General features: G+C 47.3%; 1 protein-coding gene across 1 annotated transcript in view; it reads left to right on the top strand.

The window, feature by feature from the left end:
• Nucleotides 1–26,765, top strand: part of LOC138299741 (immunoglobulin superfamily member 1-like) — a 301,153-nt gene that overhangs the window by 195,771 nt on the left and 78,617 nt on the right. The window contains exon 6 of the mRNA XM_069238265.1: nucleotides 24,536–24,826. Coding sequence (XP_069094366.1) covers nucleotides 24,536–24,826 — 291 coding nt within the window. The remainder of the gene's footprint in view (nucleotides 1–24,535; nucleotides 24,827–26,765) is intronic.

The raw sequence follows: 26,765 nt of genomic DNA, 5'->3' as shown, positions 1-26,765 counted from the left end.
ATGGCACTCCAACGCTGCTCCCTGGGGAGTAACCTCCTGCTAATGAAAGCAACAGGCTGGTCAAGGCCATCATCATTTGTTTGGGACAAAACTGCCCCTATCCCATGTTCAGAGGCATCAGTCTGCACAATGAACTGCTTAGAATAATCTGGAGCTTTTAGAACTGGTGCTGAGCACATTGCTTGTTTCAGGGTGTCAAAGGCCTGTTGGCATTCCACAGTCCAGTTCACTTTCTTGGGCATTTTCTTGGAGGTGAGTTCAGTGAGGGCTGTCACAATGGATCCATATCCCTTCACAAACCTCCTGTAATACCCAGTCAAGCCAAGGAATGCCCTGACTTGAGTCTGGGTTTTTGGAGCTACCCAGTCCAGAATAGTCTGGATCTTGGGGTGGAGTGGCTGAACTTGGCCTCCACCTACAAGGTGGCCCAAGTAAACCACAGTTCCCTGCCCTATCTGGCATTTGGATGCCTTGATAGAGAGGCCTGCAGATTGCAGAGCCTTCAAAACCTTCTTCAGGTGGACCAGGTGATCCTGCCAGGTGGAGCTAAAGACAGCAATATCATCAAGATAAGCTGTGCTAAAGGACTCCAAGCCAGCAAGGACTTGATTCACCAACCTTTGGAAGGTGGCAGGGGCATTCTTTAAACCAAAGGGCATAACAGTAAACTGATAATGCCCATCAGGTGTGGAGAATGCTGTTTTCTCTTTTGCTCCAGGTGCCATTTTTATTTGCCAGTACCCTGCTGTCAAGTCAAAGGTACTTAAGAATTTGGCAGCACCTAATTTGTCTATGAGCTCATCAGCTCTAGGAATTGGATGAGCATCTGTCTTGGTGACAGAATTGAGCCCTCTGTAGTCCACACAAAACCTCATCTCTTTCTTTCCATCTTTGGTGTGAGGTTTGGGGACTAAAACCACTGGGCTAGCCCAGGGGCTGTCAGAGCGCTCAATTACTCCCAATTCCAGCATCTTGTGGACTTCCACCTTGATGCTTTCCTTAACATGGTCAGACTGTCTAAAGATTTTGTTTTTGACAGGCATGCTGTCTCCTGTGTCCACATCATGGGTACACAGGTGTGTCTGACCAGGGGTTAAGGAGAAGAGTTCAGGAAACTGTTGTAGGACTCTCCTACAATCAGCTTGCTGTTGGCCAGAGAGGGTGTCTGAGTAGATCACTCCATCTACTGTGCCATCTTTTGGGTCTGATGACAGAAGATCAGGGAGAGGTTCACTCTCTGCCTCCTGATCCTCATCTGTTACCATCAACAGATTCACATCAGCCCTGTCATGGAAGAGCTTAAGGCGGTTCACATGGATCACCCTCTTGGGGCTCCTGCTTGTGCCCAGGTCCACCAGGTAGGTGACCTGACTCTTCCTTTCTAGCACTGGGTAAGGGCCACTCCATTTGTCCTGGAGTGCCCTGGGAGCCACAGGCTCCAGAACCCAGACTTTCTGCCCTGGTTGGAACTCAACCAGTGCAGCCTTTTGGTCATACCAAAACTTCTGGAGCTGTTGGCTGGCCTCAAGGTTTTTGGTTGCCTTTTCCATGTACTCTGCCATTCTAGAGCGAAGGCCAAGTACATAGTCCACTATGTCCTGTTTAGGCTCATGGAGAGGTCTCTCCCAGCCTTCTTTAACAAGGGCAAGTGGTCCCCTTACAGGATGACCAAACAGAAGTTCAAAGGGTGAGAACCCTACTCCCTTCTGTGGTACCTCCCTGTAAGCGAAAAGCAGACATGGCAGGAGGACATCCCATCTCCTTTTGAGTTTTTCTGGGAGCCCCATGATCATGCCCTTTAATGTCCTGTTGAATCTCTCAACTAAGCCATTAGTTTGTGGATGGTAAGGTGTAGTGAATTTATAAGTCACTCCACACTCATTCCACATATGTTTCAGGTATGCTGACATGAAGTTGGTACCTCTGTCAGACACCACCTCCTTAGGGAAACCCACTCTGGTAAAGATACCAATGAGGGCCTTGGCTACTGCAGGGGCAGTAGTCGACCTAAGGGGAATAGCTTCAGGATACCTGGTAGCATGATCCACTACTACCAGGATATACATATTTCCTGAGGCTGTGGGAGGTTCTAGTGGACCAACTATGTCCACACCCACTCTTTCAAAGGGAACCCCCACCACTGGAAGTGGAATGAGGGGGGCCTTTGGATGCCCACCTGTCTTACCACTGGCTTGACAGGTGGGGCAGGAGAGGCAAAACTCCTTAACCATGTTGGACATATTGGGCCAGTAGAAGTGGTTGACTAGTCTCTCCCACGTCTTGGTTTGTCCCAAATGTCCAGCAAGGGGAATGTCATGGGCCAATGTTAGGAGGAACTCTCTGAACAGCTGAGGCACTACCACTCTCCTAGTGGCACCAGGTTTGGGGTCTCTGGCCTCAGTGTACAGGAGTCCATCCTCCCAATAGACCCTATGTGTTCATTTTTCTTGCCCTTGGACTCTTCAGCAGCTTGCTGCCTAAGGCCTTCAAGAGAGGGACAGGTTTCTTGTCCCTTACACAGCTCCTCCCTTGAGGGTCCCCCTGGGCCTAAGAGCTCAACCTGATAAGGTTCAAGCTCCAAAGGCTCAGTTCCCTCAGAGGGCAGAACTTCTTCCTGAGAAGAGAGGTTCCCTTTCTTTTGCTGTGTTGCAGTTGGTTTCCCAACTGACTTTCCTGTTCTCTTGGTAGGCTGGGCCATTTTTCCAGACTCCAGCTCTACTTTTTCACCCTGTGCCTTGCATTGTGCTCTTGTTTTCACACACACCAGTTCAGGGATACCCAGCATTGCTGCATGGGTTTTTAGTTCTACCTCAGCCCATGCTGAGGACTCCAGGTCATTTCCAAGCAGACAGTCCACTGGGATATTTGAGGAGACCACCACCTGTTTCAGGCCATTGACCCCTCCCCATTCTAAAGTAACCATTGCCATGGGATGTACTTTTCTCTGATTGTCAGCGTTGGTGACTGTGTAAGTTTTTCCAGTCAGGTATTGGCCAGGGGAAACCAGTTTCTCTGTCACCATGGTGACACTGGCACCTGTATCCCTCAGGCCCTCTATTCTAGTCCCATTAATTAAGAGTTGCTGTCTGTATTTTTGCATGTTAGGCGGCCAGACAGCTAGTGTGGCTAAATCCACCCCACCCTCAGAAACTAGAGTAGCTTCAGTGTGGACCCTGATTTGCTCTGGGCACACTGTTGATCCCACTTGGAGACTAGCCATACCAGTGTTACCTGGATGGGAGTTTGGAGTGGAACCTTTCTTGGGACAGGCCTTGTCTCCAGTTTGGTGTCCATGCTGTTTACAGCTATGACACCAGGCCTTTTTGGGATCAAAGTTTTTACCCTTGTACCCATTGTTTTGTGAAGAGGCTCTGGGCCCACCCTCCTGTGCAGGTTTTTGGGGGCCTGTAGAAGACTCTTTACTATTTTCAGTTTTGGTTGTCTCATCACCCTTCCCCTGGGGAGTCTTTGTGACCCCTTTCTTTTGGTCACCCCCTGTTGAAGTCTTGGACACCCTTGTCTTGACCCAATGGTACGCCTTCTTTCCCAATTCTTGGGGAGAAATTGGTCCTAGGTCTACCAGATGCTGATGCAGTTTATCATTGAAACAATTACTTAACAGGTGTTCTTCCACAAATAAATTGTACAGCCCATCATAATTACTTACACCACTGCCTTGAATCCAACCATCTAGTGTTTTCACTGAGTAGTCTACAAAGTCAACCCAGGTCTGGCTCGAGGATTTTTGAGCCCCCCTGAATCTAATCCTATACTCCTCAGTGGAGAATCCAAAGCCCTCAATCAGGGTACCCTTCATGAGGTCATAAGATTCTGCATCTTGTCCAGAGAGTGTGAGGAGTCTATCCCTACACTTTCCTGTGAACATTTCCCAAAGGAGAGCACCCCAGTGAGATCTGTTCACTTTTCTGGTTACACAAGCCCTCTCAAAAGCTGTGAACCATTTGGTGATGTCATCACCATCTTCATATTTAGTTACAATCCCTTTAGGGATTTTCAACATGTCAGGAGAATCTCTGACCCTATTTATGTTGCTGCCACCATTGATGGGTCCTAGGCCCATCTCTTGTCTTTCCCTCTCTATGGCTAGGATCTGTCTTTTCAAAGCCAATCTTTTGGCCATCCTGGCTAACTGGATGTCCTCTTCACTGGGGCTATCCTCAGTGATTTCAGAGGTGTTGGTCTCTCCTGTGAGGGAACCAGCATCTCTGACTATTATTTTTGGAGTCAGGGTTTGAGGGACCCTGTTCTCCCTAGATAGGACTGGTAGGGGGGAATTGTCCTCCAAGTCACTATCCTCTTCCTCTGAGTTGCCACCCTCAGAGGGGTTGGCCTTTTCAAACTCTGCCAAAAGCTCCTGGAGCTGTATTTTGGTAGGTTTGGGGCCCATTGTTATTTTCTTTATTTTACAGAGTGACCTTAGCTCCCTCATCTTAAGATGGAGGTAAGGTGTGGTGTCGAGTTCCACCACAGTCACATCTGTGCTAGACATTTTGCTTCTAAAAGTTGGAATACTTTTTTAGGAATCTAAAACTGGTTCTAGAATCTAATTCAAACTTTTACAACCTTTTAAACTCTAAAAGAAATGCTAAACAGGATCTAACACAAGGCCCTAGCAGGTCTTTTAAGAATTTAGAAAACTTTTCAAATTGCAAAAATCAATTTCTAATGACAATTTTGGAATTTGTCGTGTGATCAGGTATTGGCTGAGTAGTCCAGCAAATGCAAAGTCTTGTACCCCACCGCTGATCCACCAATGTAGGAAGTTGGCTCTGTATGTGCTATTTCAAAGTAAGGAATAGGATGCACAGAGTCCAAGGGTTCCCCTTAGAGGTAAAATAGTGGTAAAAATAGATAATACTAATGCTCTATTTTGTGGTAGTGGGGTCGAGCAGTAGGCTTATCCAAGGAGTAGTGTTAAGCATTTGTTGTACATACACATAGACAATAAATGAGGTACACACACTCAGAGACAAATCCAGCCAATAGGTTTTGTTATAGAAAAATATCTTTTCTTAGTTTATTTTAAGAACCACAGGTTCAAATTTAACATGTAATATCTTGTTTGAAAGGTATTGCAGGTAAGTACATTAGGAACTTTGAATCATTTCAATTGCATGTATACTTTTCAAGTTATTGACAAATAGCTACTTTAACAGTGGACACTGTGCAATTTTCACACTTCCTGGGGGAGGTAAGTTTTTGTTAGTTTTACCAGGTAAGTAAGACACTTACAGGGTTCAGTTCTTGGTCCAAGGTAGCCCACCGTTGGGGGTTCAGAGCAACCCCAAAGTCACCACACCAGCAGCTCAGGGCCGGTCAGGTGCAGAGTTCAAAGTGGTGCCCAAAAACACATAGGCTAGAATGGAGAGAAGGGGGTGCCCCGGTTCCGGTCTGCTTGCAGGTAAGTACCCGCGTCTTCGGAGGGCAGACCAGGGGGGGTTTTGTAGGGCACCGGGGGGGACACAAGCCCACACAGAAATTTCACCCTCAGCAGCGCGGGGGCGGCCGGGTGCAGTGTAGAAACAAGCGTCGGGTTCGCAATGTTAGTCTATGAGAGATCTCGGGATCTCTTCAGCGCTGCAGGCAGGCAAGGGGGGGGTTCCTCGGGGAAACCTCCACTTGGGCAAGGGAGAGGGACTCCTGGGGGTCACTTCTCCAGTGAAAGTCTGGCCCTTCAGGTCCTGGGGGCTGCGGGTGCAGGGTCTCTCCCAGGCGTCGGGACTTTGGATTCAAAGAGTCGCGGTCAGGGGAAGCCTCGGGATTCCCTCTGCAGGCGGCACTGTGGGGGCTCAGGGGGGACAGGTTTTGGTACTCACAGTATCAGAGTAGTCCTGGGGTCCCTCCTGAGGTGTTGGATCTCCACCAGCCGAGTCGGGGTCGCCGGGTGCAGTGTTGCAAGTCTCACGCTTCTTGCAGGGAGCTTGCAGGGTTCTTTCAAAGCTGCTGGAAACAAAGTTGCAGCCTTTCTTGGAGCAGGTCCGCTGTCCTCGGGAGTTTCTTGTCTTTTCGAAGCAGGGGCAGTCCTCAGAGGATGTCGAGGTCGCTGGTCCCTTTGGAAGGCGTCGCTGGAGCAGGATCTTTGGAAGGCAGGAGACAGGCCGGTGAGTTTCTGGAGCCAAGGCAGTTGTTGTCTTCTGGTCTTCCTCTGCAGGGGTTTTCAGCTAGGCAGTCCTTCTTCTTGTAGTTGCAGGAATCTAATTTTCTAGGGTTCAGGGTAGCCCTTAAATACTAAATTTAAGGGCGTGTTTAGGTCTGGGGGGTTAGTAGCCAATGGCTACTAGCCCTGAGGGTGGGTACACCCTCTTTGTGCCTCCTCCCAAGGGGAGGGGGTCACAATCCTAACCCTATTGGGGGAGTCCTCCATCTGCAAGATGGAGGATTTCTAAAAGTCAGAGTCACCTCAGCTCAGGACACCTTAGGGGCTGTCCTGACTGGCCAGTGACTCCTCCTTGTTGCTTTCTTTGTTCCCTCCAGCCTTGCCGCCAAAAGTGGGGGCCGTGGCCGGAGGGGGCGGGCAACTCCACTAAGCTGGAGTGCCCTGCTGGGCTGTGACAAAGGGGTGAGCCTTTGAGGCTCACCGCCAGGTGTTACAGCTCCTGCCTGGGGGAGGTGTTAGCATCTCCACCCAGTGCAGGCTTTGTTACTGGCCTCAGAGTGACAAAGGCACTCTCCCCATGGGGCCAGCAACATGTCTCTGGTGTGGCAGGCTGCTGGAACTAGTCAGCCTACACAGACAGTCGGTTAAGTTTCAGGGGGCACCTCTAAGGTGCCCTCTGGGGTGTATTTTGCAATAAAATGTACACTGGCATCAGTGTGCATTTATTGTGCTGAGAAGTTTGATACCAAACTTCCCAGTTTTCAGTGTAGCCATTATGGTGCTGTGGAGTTCGTGTTTGACAGACTCCCAGACCATATACTCTTATGGCTACCCTGCACTTACAATGTCTAAGGTTTTGTTTAGACACGGTAGGGGTACCATGCTCATGCACTGGTACCCTCACCTATGGTATAGTGCACCCTGCCTTAGGGCTGTAAGGCCTGCTAGAGGGGTGTCTTACCTATACTGCATAGGCAGTGAGAGGCTGGCATGGCACCCTGAGGGGAGTGCCATGTCGACTTACTCGTTTTGTCCTCACTAGCACACACAAGCTGGCAAGCAGTGTGTCTGTGCTGAGTGAGAGGTCTCCAGGGTGGCATAAGACATGCTGCAGCCCTTAGAGACCTTCCTTGGCATCAGGGCCCTTGGTACTAGAAGTACCAGTTACAAGGGACTTATCTGGATGCCAGGGTCTGCCAATTGTGGATACAAAAGTACAGGTTTAGGGAAAGAACACTGGTGCTGGGGCCTGGTTAGCAGGCCTCAGCACACTTTCAATTGTAAACATAGCATCAGCAAAGGCAAAAAGTCAGGGGGCAACCATGCCAAGGAGGCATTTCCTTACACTCCCTAAGTGAGTACAGTAGCATTCCGCGTTGCAATGCCTCCGTGTACATCTCCACCAACTGGGGGGCTAACAGTGCAGTATATTTTTTGTAAAAGTCCATTGGAAGTCCATCCGTCCATGGGGTCTTACCGGAGGCCAGTTGTGCTATAGCCTCCTGCACCTCGTCTACCATCAGCGGGCCTCCTAAACTATCCTGTTCCTCAAGTGCTAGCGTGGTCAGAGGGAGTGGGCGCAAAAAATCGTCGAGGTCATCTGCTCTAAGCTCTCCCGGGGCCCCGTAGAGATGGGAGTAGTACTCTTTGAAGGTGTCATTTATGGGTCCCGGCATACACTGACGTTTCCCCCCTTTATCATAGACACTTGTGATGGGTCCACTGTCCCCTTCAGCCCTCACTAACCACGCAGGCATTCTACCTGATTGGCCCTCCTCAGCCTGGAGTGATGCCAGATATTCCCGGAGGCTGTGACAGCAAAGCTGCTCTTCCACCTGGGCATATGACTTCCGTGCATGGACATATCTTTCCTGTGCTACATCCTCGTTCTCCCCACCTCGTTCCCCTTCGTGTATTATCCTCTCTAAACTATTCAGTTCACGTTCTAGAGTGCGTCTCACTCCAACTGTCTGACCTAGGCAAAAACCTCTAGTTGTCACCTTGAGGGCCTCCCATTCCAAGGATCTTGAAGAGGCTGATCCCTTATTGGTTTTAATATGGTTTGAAAGGTGTAGGCGCAGGGATTCTCTGTATGCTTGGTCCTCTAACGAGCCGGGGTCAGTCTCCATGTCGGGACAGGAGGCCTATCCATTGTCGCTTTCCAAGTAACCAGTAGGGGGTTATGGTCCGATAATGTGCGAGCAAGGTATTCTGCGCGGGTCATTCCCTGCGCGATATCTGCTGTACACACCACCCTATCTATTCTGGTATGTACTTGGTGAAGTCCTGAATAGAATGAATAATCCTTCTCAGTGGGGTGATGGACCCGCCATACATCCAGTAGGCCCCACGCATTCATCCATTCTCTCAATTTTTTTGCCACTCTATGTGTCGCTGCCCCTGTAACCAGTGGAGAGGATCGGTCTAAGTCCACGTCTAATATTCCGTTAAAGTCTCCCCCGATTAAGATACCCCCGGTTTGTTGGCGTATGAGATGACTCGACAGTTGTGTTATGAAGGGGACCTGATCTTGGTTGGGGGTGTAGACATTGCCCAGGACAATTGGAATTCCATGAAGCCTCCCCTCCGCTATCACAAACCTACCCTCATGATCTATGTCCTTAGATATGACTTCAAAGGGAACCCCAGCTCGTATCCAAATCAAGGCGCCCCTCGCATACGCTGAATAGCCAGTGGCAAACACCTGTCCTCTCCATCTACGCCTCAATCTCTCCACCTCTCCTGCGGTTAAGTGGGTCTCCTGTAGCATTGCCATCTGCACACCCCTTCTTTTAAAAAAGGACAGTATTCTGTGACGTTTGGATGGGGACCCCATACCGTGTACATTCCATGTTAGTATATTATATTCCGCCATAGGGTTGTCTTATTAGCATTCCAGGTTGCCCACCCCTGCCCTGGGTACAGTCTCCCCGTGTTTCGTAATGTGTACATAAGTATTTCTCTCCACCCTGCCCATCACACCTGCAAAAGTTGTAACTGTAAAACCCAACTCCCTAACCCCAGAGCGCCTCGCAAACAGTAGGTTGCCCAATAAACTGTGCAACAGTGCGACATGTTCAACAGAGTATCTGAAATTCTCGTCAGTCTGATTGGTTGGACGAGAACTCGTGTGGGGGGGCACAGTCCGGAGGGGCCACGTATACATATAATTCACTTTGCCCCAGGGTCGTGGTATCACATCCGTTACACAAGTTCGTCTGATGTCTGGGGGGTCACCTTCGGAGCCCGCGGCGAGGACTCCGAGCATCCTATAGAGGACCCGGCCGTGCCATCTGAGTCTACCGCAGAGCCTCCTGGGGGGGATTCCTCTCTGCCCATGGACGCCAGCGCCTCAAGGGCCGCTCGCTTTCCTTCTGTGTCTGCGTTGGCATCCCACGTCAGCGGTCCCTGTTCCTCCGCCTTCGTGAGCTCTGCGCTTTCCAGTCTCTTTTACGTTAACTTTTGTGCTCTGGGCCGACTGGCCTCCATGAGCTTCAAACCATTCCCAGGCCTCCTAAGGGTTCTGGAAGAACAAAGATTTACCCTTGTGTGTCCCTCTCAGGCGAGCCGGGAAGAGGAGCGAATACTGGATTCCTTCCGCTCTGAGGGCCTTTTTGACTGCCATGTACGAGTTTCACCTGATCTGGACCTCAAAGGTGAAATCTGGGAATAACGTCACCTCTCCATTCTCAACTCTGATGGGGCCTGCCTCCCTGGCCCTCTGGATTAGGGCATCCCTGTCTCTGTAATGCAGAACTCTGGCTATCACCGCTCTGGGTGGTCTGCCCGGGGCAAGGGGTCTCGAGGGCACTTGGTGTGCTTGTTCAAGTGTAAAAAACTGAGTCAGGTTGTCTGCTGCTACAACCGTGCACAACCAATTTTGCAGAAATGCCACCATATTCGTCCCTTCCGCTCCCTCCGGCAGGCCTACCACTCGGATATTGTTCCTTCGGTTCCTCCCTTCTGCGTCCTCAGCTTTCTGTTCCAGCCGCTTCACTCTGTCGTTGAGATTCTCCACCATAATAGTTGTGTCTCTTTGTTTAGGAGTGATATCTGCCAATGCGGTCTCCGCCTCTTTAACTCTGTCAGTTAATTTTTGATGGTCTGCCCTCAGAAGCCCCACCTCTACAGCCACTTGATTGATATTGTGCTGTAGTGTAGCTTTGGTGTCTTCGATTGCCCCCAGGATCTTGTCTAGGGTATCCTGCACTCTAGCCTGCGAGAAGTTCAGAGATTCCCCCTCTTTAGGATCAGTGTGTGTTGGACGGTCCATAGCTTTGGTCTTGTGCCGGCTTTTGGATGACATTGGGCTTGCAGTGCTTCACTTCGATGTTAACGGGAAGGTGAGCTGGATTGTTCTATTGCACTTGTTCACATAAGTTCAAAGGCTTATCTTGGGCCAGTCAGTTACATCCAGCAGTCCAATTCAGCTCTTCCACTCAGTAGTATTGTGGTTCCCTTAGAGTGTACCCCCTCTTTCACCTGGTTCTCTCACTCCTAGGGGCCCAGCTGCCCCTTCTTATTGTTGCCCTAAGCACCAGGCCCAGGCCTCTACTGCTCTCCACTCCCAGCGTTTCCTCTATTGGGTGCAGTACACTACCCAGGGCAGCAGCGGTTATTACAGGCCTTCAATTTCTACCTTCACCTTAGTCCAAGTGCGCTCCCTCCTTCCAGCTAAGTTCGGTAGGACTCACCCCCTCACTTCTGTTTTGCGTCCTTATGGGGAGCTGGGCTCACTCCTGGTGTCCAAGGTTTGTGCGTAGTGTGAGATTGCTCTACTCAACCAGGCGTTTCACTTACTTTCAGTTCTCGTTCCCCAGCATCCCTTCCCTGTTGTGGGCGCCATATTTGCACCGACACCGCCGGCTGACCCCGTACTCCACCACACCCTCAGTGTTTATGGTCGCTGTATCCAATACACTGCAGCATGTTCTCTGCTAGGCAGATGCGGGACGTCCACTATCAGTCCCGTGTGGTTATGCTCAGCACCTCGGTCCTTGTTGTCCAGCGTTACTTCCTCACCATGGGTGTCGGGCCTGCATCAACACCTCCGATGGCCCGCACACTCCGTCGCGCCCTCGAGCGTCCCAGACGGTGCACTGCAGCATACCCTCCACCAGGCTGGGGCGAGACTGCCCTTCAACGTCCTCTGCAAGTCCCCTGGTGACGCACTTCGTGCCTCGCTCCCTGTTCCCCAGTGTTACTTCCTCATTGCGGATGTTGGGCCCGCATCGACTCGGCCAGCGGATCGTGCTCTCTTACGCGTCCTCAGCGCACGTGGGTGCTTTTATCCGATGCACTGCAGCGTGTTCTCCGACAAGTCGGTGGGTGGCCGCCCTTCCACGTCCTCTACAAGTCCCCTGGGGCCCTGCTCAGTGCCTCGTTCCTCATTCCCCAGCGTTACTTCCTCGATGTGGATGCCGGGCCTGTGTTGGCATCGCCGGTGGCCCGCTCACTCCATTGCGCCCTTAGCGCACACAGGCGTACTGTAGCGTGTTCTCTATTAGGCCAAGGCGAGGCCACTCCTCGGTGTCCTCTACAAGTCCCCCGGGGCTGTACTCCGTACCTCGGTCCTTGTTCACCAGCGTTGCTTCCTCGTTGTGGCTGCTAGGCCCGCACCGATACCGCCGGTGGCCCGCGCACTCCACCGTGCCCCCCAGCGCACACAGGCGCTTTATCCGATGCACTGCAGCGTGTTCTCAGCCCGTCCGGGGGGAGACCGCCCTTCAATGACCCCTACAATTCCCCTGGTGGTGCGCTCCGTTCCTCGGTCCTTGTTCCCCAGCGTTACTTCCTCGATGTAGGTGCTGGGCCGGCACTGACACCGCCGGCGGATCGCGCACTCCGTCGTGCCCTCAGTGCACGCGGGCGCCGTGCCCAATGTGCTGTAGTGTATTTTCTGCCAGGCCGGGGGGGGATCGTCCTTCAACGTCCTCTACAAGTCCCCTGGTAGTCTGCTTCATGCCTCGTTCCTCACTCCCCGATGTTACTTCCTCGTTATGGGTGCTGGGCCCGCACCGTCACCGCCGGCGGACCGCGCCCCCAGCGCACACGGGCGCTTTATCCAATGCACTGCAGCGTGTTCTCTGTTAAGTCGGGACGAGTCTGCCCTTCAATGTGCTCCTCTGGTAAGCGCCGAAGCCGTCGGCGGGACCGCGTCACTACGTGAGTCCCCATCTTGGCCGCAAGCCCGGTGGCCCCGGTTCCAGCGGGGGCCCCCACGTTCCGGAATCAGACTCCCCCTTGTTCCTCTGGACCCCTGGTGTCTCCGGGTACCGACTCTACAAGTCGATGGTCCCAGAGAGTGGGCTATTTTCAAGGATTAATAGTAGGCCCCTCCGGAGCCACGTTCTCAAGCGTGCGCCATCCTGGCTGCTTGGCCACACCCCTCCTGCCTCAACTACTTAAAGAGGAAACTACAACCTGTACAAACAGTGAAGCCAAAATGTTATGTTACCGTAACAACGTATTCAAAATATTGTGTAACAAATATTTAATCCTAAATATTGTTTACACAAACATCGACGAGCTGCAGTGAGTAGCTATTTGAAATGTTCAAGTGAGTAGGTTCTTAGAGCAAACCACCAGAAGGAGAACATTCTCTTCTGCTTTGAAGAGGTGTTCCAGAGTTGCTCAAATAAGAGCTAATTGGAAGGAATACACAGTGGTGCAAACAAATATTCAGATGATGATGGTAACTTCCAGGTAAGCTTTTCCACATAGCTATTTTCTTCATGGAAGATAGGCTGTATTCCAAAGAATGATGCAGAAGATAGTTAATTTTTCTTGAAACACTTGAAAAGAATATAAATGAAGACAACAGACTGCGCTTTATAATTTAAAAGACCTTGCGTTTCATAATATAAAAGAACATGTCTTTTCAAAAGAAAAAGCTATATCTTAAAAATAATTGCTTAACTAGATCCAAGACTAGAGACTTCAGAGTCTTCCTACATCAAAGTTCTGCTGCATGCATAGAAGATTGGGATTTCCAAGTTCCAAATTGACTATCAATCATAGGAAAGATAGTCAATCAGTCTCCAGAATCAAGACATTGATTTGGGGTGCAAGGCCATTTAGAGTTCCATGACTGAATGGGTTAGCAAGAAATATTGTAACATTTGCTACCAAGTCACTCTTTAGATCTCCTTTATAAGGAAACCATCATACAAAATGTATAAAAAAGTAAGTTAAACAGATCATAAAATAACTGTTTCATAGCACTGCTGGTCACAGAAGCTAAACAGTTTGAAAAATCTTACTGATAACTCAAAAACAAAGTGGAAAGGAGTTTCCTGATGTACTTAACTTTAACTGGATTTAGGGGGTGTGACAGAGGAAGTCGCGTGATGTGGTCTGAGCTGGAGCAGCGAGCGTGGCCTGGATCACTTGCTGGCCCACAGCGATCTTGTGGGTGTCCCGGCAAGAGGATCAGCGTGGCTGTAGAAGCAAGGCTCACTACACACTGCCTTAACCCCTGGTGGAAGCGGTGACCAGGGGTGGATTAAACAGCGCAGTCTTCATGATCAGCGCATGGAGCCTACCATCCAGGGAGATAACGAGCTGGCACAGGGGAAAAGCGCCTGTCATGAGCTGCCTGATTGTGGTTGTGACCAGGACCCCGGGGCTGGCGGGGGCCTTGCAGCTGCTTTGAGGGCCATGCTGAATTATGGCTCCTACATCTCATGCTGTTCTAGGCAGGCCCCTCTTGCCACTAATAGTCCTGCACACTCGGAATTGGACTTTCCTGTATCACTCCTGAGCCCTGTCAGATTTGTGGCTCCATGGATGAGGCTACTTGGGTTCCCGGGCCTCCTGTTTAGCAGTGAATAGCTACACGGCATGGGTTGGCCCTCACTTTAACAGTGCCTATATGAGTACCTAGTGAGAGGAGACAGTGAAGTGCGGTGCTCAATGGATCCTTCTGGGTACCCAGGGGCCCCAGTGCATCCCCCCGTGGTCATGGACAATGCCTTCTTATTCCTCTCATCCTGTGATTTACACCCAGTGGCACATTTATGCCTCCTGTTTTAAGAATCCCCTTGATGTCGGTTATGCTCTCTGGTAGCGTGGGACTTCCCTAATACATGGTTAGACTCCTGGTTGACTTCCCCAGGGCATACAGTTGATTGGAAACCTGATGGAGGGGCATATGGTTTCCTACAACTGTGATGCATAGCACGCACAACATTGCATCACCTACAGTGGGGGACCTTGCCACCTAGGGATTGCTTCTTTACCGTGCTACTACCTGGCGAACACTGCTACACCCCATATGGTGCGCGCTCCATTGTTCTGTGATAGAACAACGAGCAACACCAACACAATTAAACTGACAGCCACGCAAGGTCCCGGCCAAGCCCAACATGGCCACTCAAAGCGTACACTAGAGGACTGTATCCCACCCATAAATTTACCCCTCCACCCAATAAATTTGACATTTTACTGCAGGAAATCTGACATGCTGTCAGCAGACTTTGGCTTGCAGCATGAGGAACCTTGTAAGCTTTCAAAGTGAAAGCTGCCAAGACAACACTAGCTGAGATGTTCCCCCAACAGGCTGCGCAGTTGACTGCAATTGCTGAACTTCGCAAACAACTCATGGTCCTACAAGATAGAGCAGAGGATGTTGATGGCAGTGCCCATCACAGTAATGTAGGCGTAGTCAGACTGACGGAAGGTAAAGAGGGGCCAAACCCTACGTTGTTCATAGATCAGTGGCTCCAGAGGATGCTACTCCCACAGGGTTTCTGCCCTGTTCACGGTGGAGAGAGCACACAGAGTGCCAACCCATCGCCTCCCATCTGGTATGCCACTGCACCCTACGGTTGCACGAATCCTTAATTTTAGGGATCGTGATGTCCAACTGCAGATGGCCAGGAGAGAGCACCTATCCTAGTAGACAATTTCATAGTGCTGCTTTTTCTGGACTACACTTGGGAGATTCAATAAGATCGAGCATCTTTCATGGTGGCCAAGTATCAGCTGCAAGCAGAGGAACTTTCATATGCATTGTTGTTTTCAGCATGCCTGAAAGTTCTCCATGAACAATGCTGCCTGTTTCAATAGCAGTATTTCTGATGCAGGACTCTCATTTCCCATGTGATTGTAAGTCATTGCTGTGCCCCCTGTTCCGCAACACTATAAGGTTCTGACATGGAATGCAAGTGGTCTGGGATCTATTCATAAGCGCCATAGGGTCCTAGCTCAGCTTCATCGTCACAAGGCAAAAATAATATGTTTACAAGAAAGCAACCTCTCAGGTCCTGAAACCCTTAAGTTGCACATGAAATGGAGGGGTAAATTGTTTGCCACTATGTATCGAGGTTTTCTTGAGGGGCTGCCATTTGGCTTTGCGCAGGAGTGTCGTTTGAGGCTAAAACCACTAAAAGTGACTCTAATAGTCGATATGTCGTTGTCCAAGGACTGCTTGAAAATGTGTGTACCTGGTAGTGCTTATGCAGCGAACACAGAACAAAATGTCTTCCTGCAGCGTGTCTTCTGTGCTAGCAGAATGTTCCCATCCCACTTGGCTGATAGGGGGCAACTTTAATGCAGTCATAGATGTCAGTCTTGACCGTCCCGAATCCCCTTGTTAACTGCGATCTCAGTTAAGCAGGCTGAGGCCTTCTCCAATTGGGTGACTCAATGAACCTTGGTGGACATATGGAGTGCGCGCAACAAGGGAATGCATGAGTATTCGTTCTACTACCCCCCCACACAGCTTACATACACAATTGGATTGTATCCTATGTTCCTCTCACATGATCGAGAAATTCACACAAGCAACTTATTTAGGCAAGACACTCTCAGACCACAATCCGCTTGAAATGTTGATGGAACTGGGCACAGTCTTGCACTGATTCCCACCTGGTGCATGAAGCCCCTCCTATTCGAAGGTACAGTATTTAGGGAAACAGTGGCCACCACCATTGACACCTACCTTGAGAACAAGGGCACCGCCTCCACGCCACTTGCAATATGGGAGGCATTTAAGGTAATGATTAGGGGAATATCGATAGCCACAGCTACAGGTGCCAGAAACTCAGTACTCTGTGATGTTCAACAGAGACAGGCTTAGGGCTCCTTGAACAGAAGTCGGTTCGGGGCTCTGTACACCTGGACAACTTGCAGGAAGCTAGGTTTCAGTATGCTGAACACAGAGTGACTGAGAATTTTAAACCATAAAACATACTTTCAGAAGTCACACGTAGAGGGAGATAGGGTGGACACGTTATTGGCCTGCATGATACGACCGCCATTTTTCCCCACGTCACTCCTCTACCTGAGGATCTGGATGGGGTCTGCAGAATGACACAGCTGGGAACAAATGAGGCTTTCTGTTCCTACTACAAAGAACTGTATTCAGCTTGACCTTCTTCCACCCCTGCAAGCATGACAGCATTTTTGCATGACCTACAACGCCCACAAGTTTCGGCGACTCACTGTCACTGAGTCAGGTAAGGCAGGCTACCGGAGACATGAATTGCAATAAAACCCTGGGGATAGCTGGGCTACCTATTGAGTTCTACTCTGCTTTTGCTCTTGTTTAGTACCCCGGCTCGAGAAACTATACAAGGCCTCATTGGCTGTGGGATTGTTACTGCCTACTCCTAGCCACGCCCTGGTCACTTCTTTCCTTAAGCACGGCCGGACCTCTGATGACCTTTCTCCAAATAGGCTGCTTTCTGTATTGACCTCGGAGTATAAGATTCGGAGCAAGGTACTGGCCCATCGTTTGCTGCCCCTCTCACTGAATTGCTACATATTGGCCAGTGCGACTTCATCCGACATAGGAGTACCTCCCTTTATTTTACAACAATTCTAACAGGTCATGGAGATAACACATAACTTCTATCCTAACACAGGCTGTCTGTTCATAGACCTCTAAAAGGCATTTGATTAGCTGGATTAGGATTACATGTTCCAGGTTTTATGCCAATTTAACAGTCCTCCTGCCTACAATAATTGGGTCCAACTCCTCTAGGCTAATCCCACAGCGAGAGCCAAGACTGGGGCACACATATCCGCACCGCATTCAATTTCCCGTCGCACCCATCAGGGTTGCCCATTATCTCCCCTTTTGTTTGTATTGGTTATGGAGTTTCTAGTCCAGAAAATCAGATGGGATTTGGCTGCCTGGAATCTCATGAGGGGACCTCAGCCCCATGCGTTTTCCCTGTATGCTGATGACGTGATAGTGTACATTAGAGAACTGGGCATTGGATCTAATGCCTCTTGCAACTACACTCAGTGAGTTTGGGGATATCTCTAGTTTACAGGGCAATCATACTAAGTCACATGCATTTTCATTCCATGACACCATTCCACACCACGCAATTTATTTGAGTATGCAACCCATACCTGCGGCTCATCACACCTTCTATTAGGGATTTAAGGGAGGTACCTGCTCCACCAGTACAAATCTGCCAGTCCCAAACTACTGCCCCTCCCAAGGCAGGTGTAAAGCCCTCTCTACCAACCCAGTCCCACTATTTTTAATCCCACTATTTAAACCACCGATCTTGGCACCAGGGAATCACCAGTATAGCATGACAGCAAGGCAATCACCCTCCACTGCTGTGTCAATACAGTACTCAGCATAAGTCCTCCTCCTTACACAAGCACTTTACTCTAGCACTAGCCCTGCACATGCTTTCCTCTTCACACAAGCGCTTTACTCCTACTCTGTCCAACAAATTTTAAATCAGGCCCTAAACCCTAATAAGTTGGGTGGGATATATCTCAGAGTGGGATGCCACTCCCTCCAGGAATTGGCCTGGTGTTCTTGTACCTGGATTTTCCTGATCTGGGAAACTGGACCCAATTCACTGACCCTTTATTCAGGCCAGAAAAATTGCATGAGGCCTTGGCTGCAACAGCGGTCAAGCCTCTGTTCCCGTCCCCACCCAAGAATTTATTTCAGCAAGGAGGGTGCATTTAAGGCTGCGCCATGCCAGGGCATCTTTTTCTCCTTTCTTCACCAGCTCTCCATCTCTTCATCACTCCATCCATGTCCAGCACCAGCCCCCAAGCTTCCATTTACCACTTGCTCATAGCTGGTGAGTGTTAATCCCCCTAAAACACAGGAGAACCGGTGGGGAATTTCACTCAGTAAAGCAGGGCACGCACAGTTATTTCATATTCCATCTATAATAGCTTGCAATTGCACTATACTGTCAGGGTGTTATTGTATAATACCTTTAATTTCAAGTGCAGAGCTACCACTGCACCAGTACCGTTCAATTTATGCAGGCATTATAGAATTGCTGTAATTCCATGTATGTTATATAATATAAATCAGTGCACTACTAACGGAAGTCATGTAATATTAAAGTTTAATATTCAAACCATAAACATATTTGCAATTAAATTATAACACATTAATTTTAGTGTACTTTTACAATGCATATGTCTTGAAACTGTAAAACAGGACTACAATTTTGAATGTTTCATTTTCACATTATTTAAAAAATACCCATAATAAATTAACATGCCAGCTAAACCTCAGACTAACAGCTTGTTTGTACTCATCAGTTAAACATGGAGCTTTTTACCTAGTAAGGTGGTCCTCATTTTCCCCACAATTTTAAATATTATTAGTCACAGCAGATTTACATAAATTTTGACCTGTGTCATATTTTCCTTTTGCAATCACACACACCTGTTTAATAAATCAAACCAGACGTGCAAACGTGGGGAAAACAGCAATAGTGTATTCTCAAATATCACACTTTAGAAGTTTAAATAGATACAAATGATTGTATATATTGACATGTGCCTCACGAATCTCCTGTGAACTATACATTAGTTCAAAATATTTTACTAGCATACTACAGATATTATTTGTGTCATCCATTTAACAAACAGTTTTGTATCCGAATAGTGTATGCCGTATTTTAAACAAACAAGACTTAAAATATTTTCTCCTGGGTTCTAGTAGATTGGGCTAGGCAAAATATGTGTTCTGTTGTGTGCATATCCAACTTTACAAACTGCAGTGACAGCATTCCTTTTGTATACCACTCTAGGAACTCATGAACAACAAAACTGGGGTACAAAAGTACCAACATCTAAAAATTAAAATGTAAGAATGTTAAGGTAAATATGAACATTCATGAATTGACTAGGCTTAATTTGGTATTGAACCTTAAGTTAAAAATAAATGAGGGTGCCTTAATTCAAGATTTAAATAGCTCTATTAAATGATTATACGTGTTCCTGGTTATAAAAGCCAGCTTGTTAAATACTTAAAACGTGTAGGAAAAGGCTACTTTTATCCAATATAAAGGCAAAGCACAATGAATTCTGTTTAATTCCTTCAAAATATTGAGTGTAAGATTTTGATCTGCTAAGGTCGAGATTGCATTTATTCCCAAATCTAGTCCGATTGAACTTTCTGTGGCTGAATGATGAATATTAAAGAACTAATACAATTGCAGCCTACTCTATCCGTGGCTCCATTGATTCTACCACCAAGTTTTACTCAACAGGTATTCTATCAGAATATTGCTTTAAATACCTTCCAGCAAAAATATTGCAGCCAGAATATCAACTACTACAATACAGTAATATATATATATATGTGTGTGTGTGTGTGTGTGTGTGTGTAAAGATTTATCATTCTTAACTCCACACACATATTATCTCAAACAGAATCTAACAAAATGGCTTCCTCAGGCCACATACAGCGACATTCTGCGGTGGGCTCGGGCAGCCCTACATACAAATGGCCAAAAAGTACTTGTTGAAAGAACAACAGCAGAAACGTTCAAGTGCTATGTGTGATTTTTATTGGGAAGCTTCCACCCGATTTGTTTCGGCCATAGCCTTTGTCACAGGTCTGGAGTGGTAAAGTTCAGACAACATAAATACACTGTGATAGACATGGACAAAGGACAACATCCATTGTCTCATAGCGAAATACTGCAAACAGGGTCAGTCATCTTGGAATGGAAACATATGTCTGCGAAATTCACAATATTACAAATCGCAGTTGAAAAAGCGCTGTGATAAAATATACGCATAGCAATGAATAATTAACCGATAACAGTCATATATATAAACAATAGTTTCAGTCAAAATAAAAATGTAAACATCGTTTGCAATTTTGGCGGACACGCAGCCCTCCCTCCACAGGCTGATTTCGGCCCCAGAGACCCCCATCCCCTGGGGTCCGGCAGAATGTTCAAGGGGAAGGAAGGCACATGGCCCTCCTCCCTGGGCTGATTATGGGCCCGGGACCCCATACCCTCGGGCCCAGCTTAACAAAAGTTGGGCGGCCTGGTGCCCACCCAGGGCTTCCACCACACTGGGTTTGCGGGTTGTGGGGGGAGCCCCAAGGCCTCCATGGCTTCAGGCAGCTCCTCTCAACCAGCAGGAACCAGCACTGTTCTCACCCACAGGGAGAAGGCAATAACGCTGCTCCCGCGGGTGCAATATTTTCATCTGTGTCCCTTCCTGCTTCAGTTTGGGCAGGGAAACAGATGAAAACCGAGCTGCAGCAGGCAGGAGCATTTTTTAAGCTCCCACCAGCTGAGAGTGGACTTGGTGGTTGCTCCACCATGGCGGGAGATTTAAAAACGCTCCTGCCAAGCGAGAGCAAACACAGGTATCCTTGCCTGAACTGCTATGGGCAAGAAAACTGCTATGTCCCATGGGTTGGCAACCCGGGACATAGCTGCTGAGCTGGCCCTGTGGGTGGGTCCCTGAGGCTCAGGGAGGAGGTCTGTGTGCCCCCACTCCTCATAAAATTTGTCGGTCCTGGAGGTGGACTACCTGGGGCCTCTTGAAGCTTGGGAGGGGGACCATACTCCCTCTCCCCTTTACAAACACAGCCACATGGGTAGGCTCCCTGGGGCTAATAATATTATAAATAAATAAATGTAGTCCGGCCACCATTTTTCCCGATAGCACTAGTCTTGCTGGTCTGCAGCTTTTTTTGCTATTTTTTTTGCTTTTTTGACCCTTGGGTGGGGTCCCTCTGCATTACCCCCATGGGGCCTAGCGATTCCGGATATCCCCACCCTGCCCCCATACACTTTTTTGTTTTCTAGAACTTCAGGACAGGGGACTAAGGGCCAGATGTACGAAAGGATTTTACCCATTCTGTGTCTATTGGAAAAAGCTTTCGTACATATGGCCCTAAGTCCCCGAGTTCTGTAATGGCTGCCATCAACATTTTTCTCATGTTGGTGGCAGCCAATCAGAGCGTTCCCTTTCACAGGAGTCTGACTCCCGGGGGGAGAGAGACGGCCCAAGGAAAAAAAAGTTCCCTGGACCAATCAGACTGTTATGTTTTTAAACTGGTGCTCCCTCAGGAGTCTTGGAAATTCTCGGGAGCACAACTGCCAAAAAATACAATTATATTTACCCTTAATTTCTCAAAAACTACTGGATGGATTTACGCCAGCTCACAAAAAGCACAATTTGCAGACCAAGATCTCGCTGCCTGCCAAATTTGGTGTAAATCCATTCAGCAGTTTTTGCTGTAGCCCATGTTAAAGAAGTTTATAAAAACTAAATGGTTTTTTTTCATATTTGGGACACGCTTTTTTTCTCAGCCCCTGCTTGACAGATCACCCCAAAACGTTCCAGTAAGGAGTTGAAGTGGATTAACTTTTTCTTGGAAAATGTTGTGAAGATTCGTCAAACAGGGCCAAAGTTATTAGCAAACCAAGAAAACACTTGTTCTAGGGAAAAGCAGACCTAATTGCAACTTCCTAGTTGTGATCGCCACTAGGTAATATATACTTTGATGATACAATATCTTCAAGGAACACGTGTTGAGTTACTGATATGTGCTTACGTATATATTTACCTTTTTTGTATTAAGTATGTTAGCTGTGATATTTTTGTCAGACAATATTTTTTATGCGATATTCTGACATACAACCACTCAACCCTTCTCTGCCACAGTGGTTTTCAAAATATGCATATTGCAGTGGTTCAATTAATAACATTTAACAGAGCCCAGTTTATCGAGAAGGCTTCTCTGCTTTGGAATTTGCCCCTTTGATTTTAGATTCAGGATCCACATCACTTAGAAGATGACAGTTGAATGGCACCAACTACTGCTACTTCACAAAGTACATAACTCCCTTCGGGATGCAATGCCTTGCCGTCAGTAGTGCCAGAATTACCCCTCGCTCCTCTCAAAAGAGTCATTAACACAGCAGGCCGCATGATAAGATCATCGATCTTTGGAAGTTCAAAAGGATCGCCCACTTAAATTATTCCACTAACTCCTCCTTTCCGGCTCTCGTTACCTTCAATAATTGCTACATCATTTATAAAGAGCTCAACATGAAGACCTCCCTCTTTATCCGAAATCTAAAATCAGAGTTTTTGGCAGCTAGACTGTAGCCAAGTGATGCAAGAAGGACGGAAATCCAGGGATGAAGACCTCCTATGCTATGAGAATCTAAAACAAGGTTCTATTCCATTTCCAACAGGCACCGCCATTCCTTCTCTTCCACAAGCAAATAAAGACACTTCCCTTCATACAGAATATCGCTACACCCTATAAACTCATCAGTCCCACCCCTCTCCAATCCCAAATCATCTAAAATCCGACTCTCTGAACCACCCTCTTTTTTCTGTGACTACGTTTCCTGTATAACGCACCCCTTTTTGTACAATGCTTCGTTGCTTTGTAGTTAGGGTTATGTTCCATAAATGTTATAAATGCATCTAAATATACCATGACATACTAGTAAACATTTACATTTACTGACCAAAGCAGTGAACACAGGTGTTATTGACCACCATCCATAATTTAAATTAAAATGCTTTAGACTACGGGTAGCACATACTGCTTGTGCCTTCAGTGTTAACAGATGAATCTTCAACTCCCAATTCTGAAAATACTTTTATTGTTCGATTAATTTAAATCATTGCAATAAAAAATTACAACATGAATAAATGCAATAAGAATGGTATTTCATCGAGTTTTTAAAAGAAATATAATCGTGTTCGGCTTTCGGCTAAAATGTTTAAAAAAAACCTTCTTGTGCAATTTTCCAGCAACTGAACAAACGTGTAAAATGAACTGTCATTTTCCCTACCTGGGACCGTGTCTAGCCCTTCTACGGACATTGTCAATGCCAACATGTCGTAGAGCCGTGGTTTCCAACCTTTTGACTTCTGTGGACCGCCACTTTATCAATACTGGAAAACCGGGGACCCCCACTGAATCATTATTTGGAATTCGGGGACCCCCCACTGAGTCAATACTGAAAGCTGGGGACCTAATCGGTTAAACTTATAACATTTTCTAAGCATTCGCAGACCCCCAGGTGTCCCCAGACCAGAGGTTGAGAACCACTGTTGTAGAGTTTATCTGAAAGACTATTTGTTTCACAGTCCAACCCGCTCACTTGATTTATAAATGGGTGGGCCTTACATTTTCCGTCGATGGCGCCCCATTGGCTCTGTTGAAGGAAAGCTTCCACTGACAGCCTTATAAAGTGGGGTCGTCAGAGGATGGACATCACACTGCCCATCCTATTAAGAGTAGATGGTGTAATGTTTTATTTCTCTCCATCATCACAAGGGAAAACTGGTGGTGAAGGATGCAAAAATACAATGACACCCACACAACTGGAAGAAAACTCCCACTCTGTGGGGGTCATTTTTTTTTTTACATTTTCAGAAGCATACTTCTGCTTTAGGAGGTTTTTAAAAAAAGATAAAACCTTTAGAAAGGTTTGGTGAACAGCTGTAAAAGTCAATGGCGAGCGTCCACCAAAACTGTGAGTCCAGAGTCCTCTTTTATGTTTTGGTGGTCGGACCATTGTTCTGTCAGGGTGACAGGGAAAGAAAACCTGAAACAGGATTTTCATTTTGACAATAAAAACGTAATGCTCCCCTAGCCAACTGATTCCTTTCCCATGACATGGGGAGCATAATTTGGATTTTTGGATTATTTGGATTTTACTATCCCTCGTTGCCAGGGTTTTTCGGGTGGTGATGACAGTAAAAAATGACTACATGTCTGCCCACCCTGACTGAGTGAGTTTTTCCTACAGCCCTTGCTCCATCGTGTTGTCAGAGAGGTTTGGTTATGGAGGTGATGTAGTAGTCACCACACCATAACTAAACCGAAGGGGAAGGGCGGACCCTCATGTTGGAGGTATGAATACTCCGTCATGACTGAGTGTATAAACCGCCAACATATAAATCAGGGCTCTAGTGTCTGTTATACAAGTGGTGTAGAGCTTAGTTTAAGTGACGAATAAAATAGGTAGCTTTAAAGAAGACGTTTTGATTTGTAGACAGCAAGTGGATTGTGTATCTGGAGGGCTGTATTGAGAAATATGCGTAAGCTGGTTATGTGGCAGTTTTCACAGGAAGCACCAATGTGTCATTCATTGTATTGTATTCTAAGAGCAATATTATATTTTTACTGTATTTCAGATCATCCGGTAGCCCCCACCATCTCTTACCAGCCCCTATTTCCTGTGTTCATCACTGGAGAAACACTGATTTTGCAGTGCAAGGCCTTCAGCGCTGCCACAGTGAGTGGATTCCGCTTCTACCACGCCAGTAGAGAGGTTGCCCACTGGTCAGGCCCGGCACCAGGCATCTTTGAGATTCCCAAAGTACGCCTAGATCAGCAAGGCCCATATTCATGCATCTACTGGACACAACAGGCGGGAAGAGTGATCCCTTCTCTTGAGAGTTCTACAGTTCTAATATATGTAATAGGTAAGGTCGTCCACCAGTTTCAATCTCTGTAAACATCCAGTTGTGTGGAATAGGCTTTAAAATAATGAGTATCATTATTCTCATCTATGGAAGGTTCGTATTTATTCTTTCAACTATACCAATTATGGGTAAAATTATCAAATGTTAACATTTGACTCTTAATTACATTATAATTTCTATTACTGCTGCTTATTTTGAACACTGTGTTCCACGTTCAGCTCTGTGTAAATTTGACAGTGGTTATAACACACACTCAACTGTCTTCCACAGTTCAACAATCTGTATTTTATAGTTCCTGCTTGGATGGTTCAAATTGCATCTGTCCTGAGCTATCACAGAAGCCACAGGAAAAGAAGGTGGACTCATCTGACCCATCACAAACTCCAAAACCCACCGAACAAATAAATAAAGAAGCAAAGTAGGTTGACGAAATGGCAAAAGTTTGCAAAAATGTAATGTTTCAGAGAACAATCAATGCCCCATTTCTGAACAACCACCATCCACGTCATGTCATGTTAGGAAAACTCACAGCATATGTACACCCAAGGGTTTCATGATGCTGTGACAACACAGAAGGAAAGGAGAGAGAGCTCAAGCTAATCAAAAGCTTGCTTAAACAGCCAGGCCTGCAAAAGCTTTCTGACCCTCATGAAGTTAGGTTCCGGAATGACAGAGCAAGAAAGTTACACAGGATGGGTGCCAGGACAGAGAGGCTTCTGTACCTTGTTTTCTGTTGCTCGTTTTGGGGGATCCTCAACTGGTTGGCCAGAGAGAATCTGAGAGCTCAGGTAGGAACAGATCTCTTAATTCTGCATGTTGCAAAGGCTGGAGGTTTGTCATGAATGGATTTGTAAATAGTACAAGCCATTTAAAAAAAAAAGACCTCTGTTTGACGGGGGGGTCAGTGAAGCTTCATTAAGGCAAAGGAGTTATGCGCATGTCTATGCAGTTTACAGGTTATCCTTGTTTCTGTATTTTGAAAGATATGTAGTTTGTGTAAAGAAGTTGCAGGGAGACCTAAATACAGGGAGTTTGCATAGTACCAGCAGGACACAATTACAGCTGTAATTACTGCCACAATAGCCGCTTTCAAAGCCTCAAGTGACAGAAGGGCACCCTCTTAATGGATTTCAGTAGTTCAATGCACTACGCTGTAATTGCCTTGATCTGTGGTATCATGGACAGTCGATTGTCTACCACAATGCCCAGCCTGTTGGCAGAGGCCGCTGGTACAGGAGAGGCATGAGCTCAGAAGGCCAGTAGGTGTTGGTCCAGAGATCCGTGCTGTGATTGAGAATAACAAGCTCAGTCTTATCGGTGTTTATCTTGATGGATTTAGTACCCATATTGATCCAAATTAACTTCAGGGTAGATAGAAATTTCTGAACGAATTGGACAGTACCTCAAGCCAGACCAAATGCTGAGAGCTATCACCACAGTTGTAGAATCTACAACTACAACTAGCCAGGGCTGAGATCTATGGGCAGATGTAAACATTAAACTTCAAAGGAAATAATGGTGAGCCCTGGGGGACCCCACAGATGATATAAGTCTTAGAAAAAGAAAACAGGACTAAGTGCACTTCCTGTATGCAGCCTCCTAGGAAGAAGGATATCCAACTCACAGCCTGACCTTATAGACTGCCCGTCTTCAGACAATTCAGCAAAATTGCATGGTTCCAAATTCAACTTCCATTGTAGCTCATCAAAGACAGAAAGCATAGCTGTTTCTGCAGTGTGGGCTGGGTGGAAACCAGCCTGCAATGCATAAAGGAAGTTGGATAAATAAAGAAACCTGCATAACAAACATTTCTAAAATGTTGGTTACGTAGGGGAGAAGTGAAATTGGGCAATCATTTTTCAGCAGCTTAGGATTGCTGCCTTCATCAGGGGAAGTATCAGTGCACCGTTAAACCTGTCAGGGACTATGCCTTGAGCAA

Source organism: Pleurodeles waltl, chromosome 6 (assembly GCF_031143425.1).
Source record: "Pleurodeles waltl isolate 20211129_DDA chromosome 6, aPleWal1.hap1.20221129, whole genome shotgun sequence".
Lineage (NCBI taxonomy): Eukaryota > Metazoa > Chordata > Amphibia > Caudata > Salamandridae > Pleurodeles > Pleurodeles waltl.
Note: the sequence above shows the minus strand (reverse complement) of the source record. Positions and strands in the feature narration are given on the sequence as shown.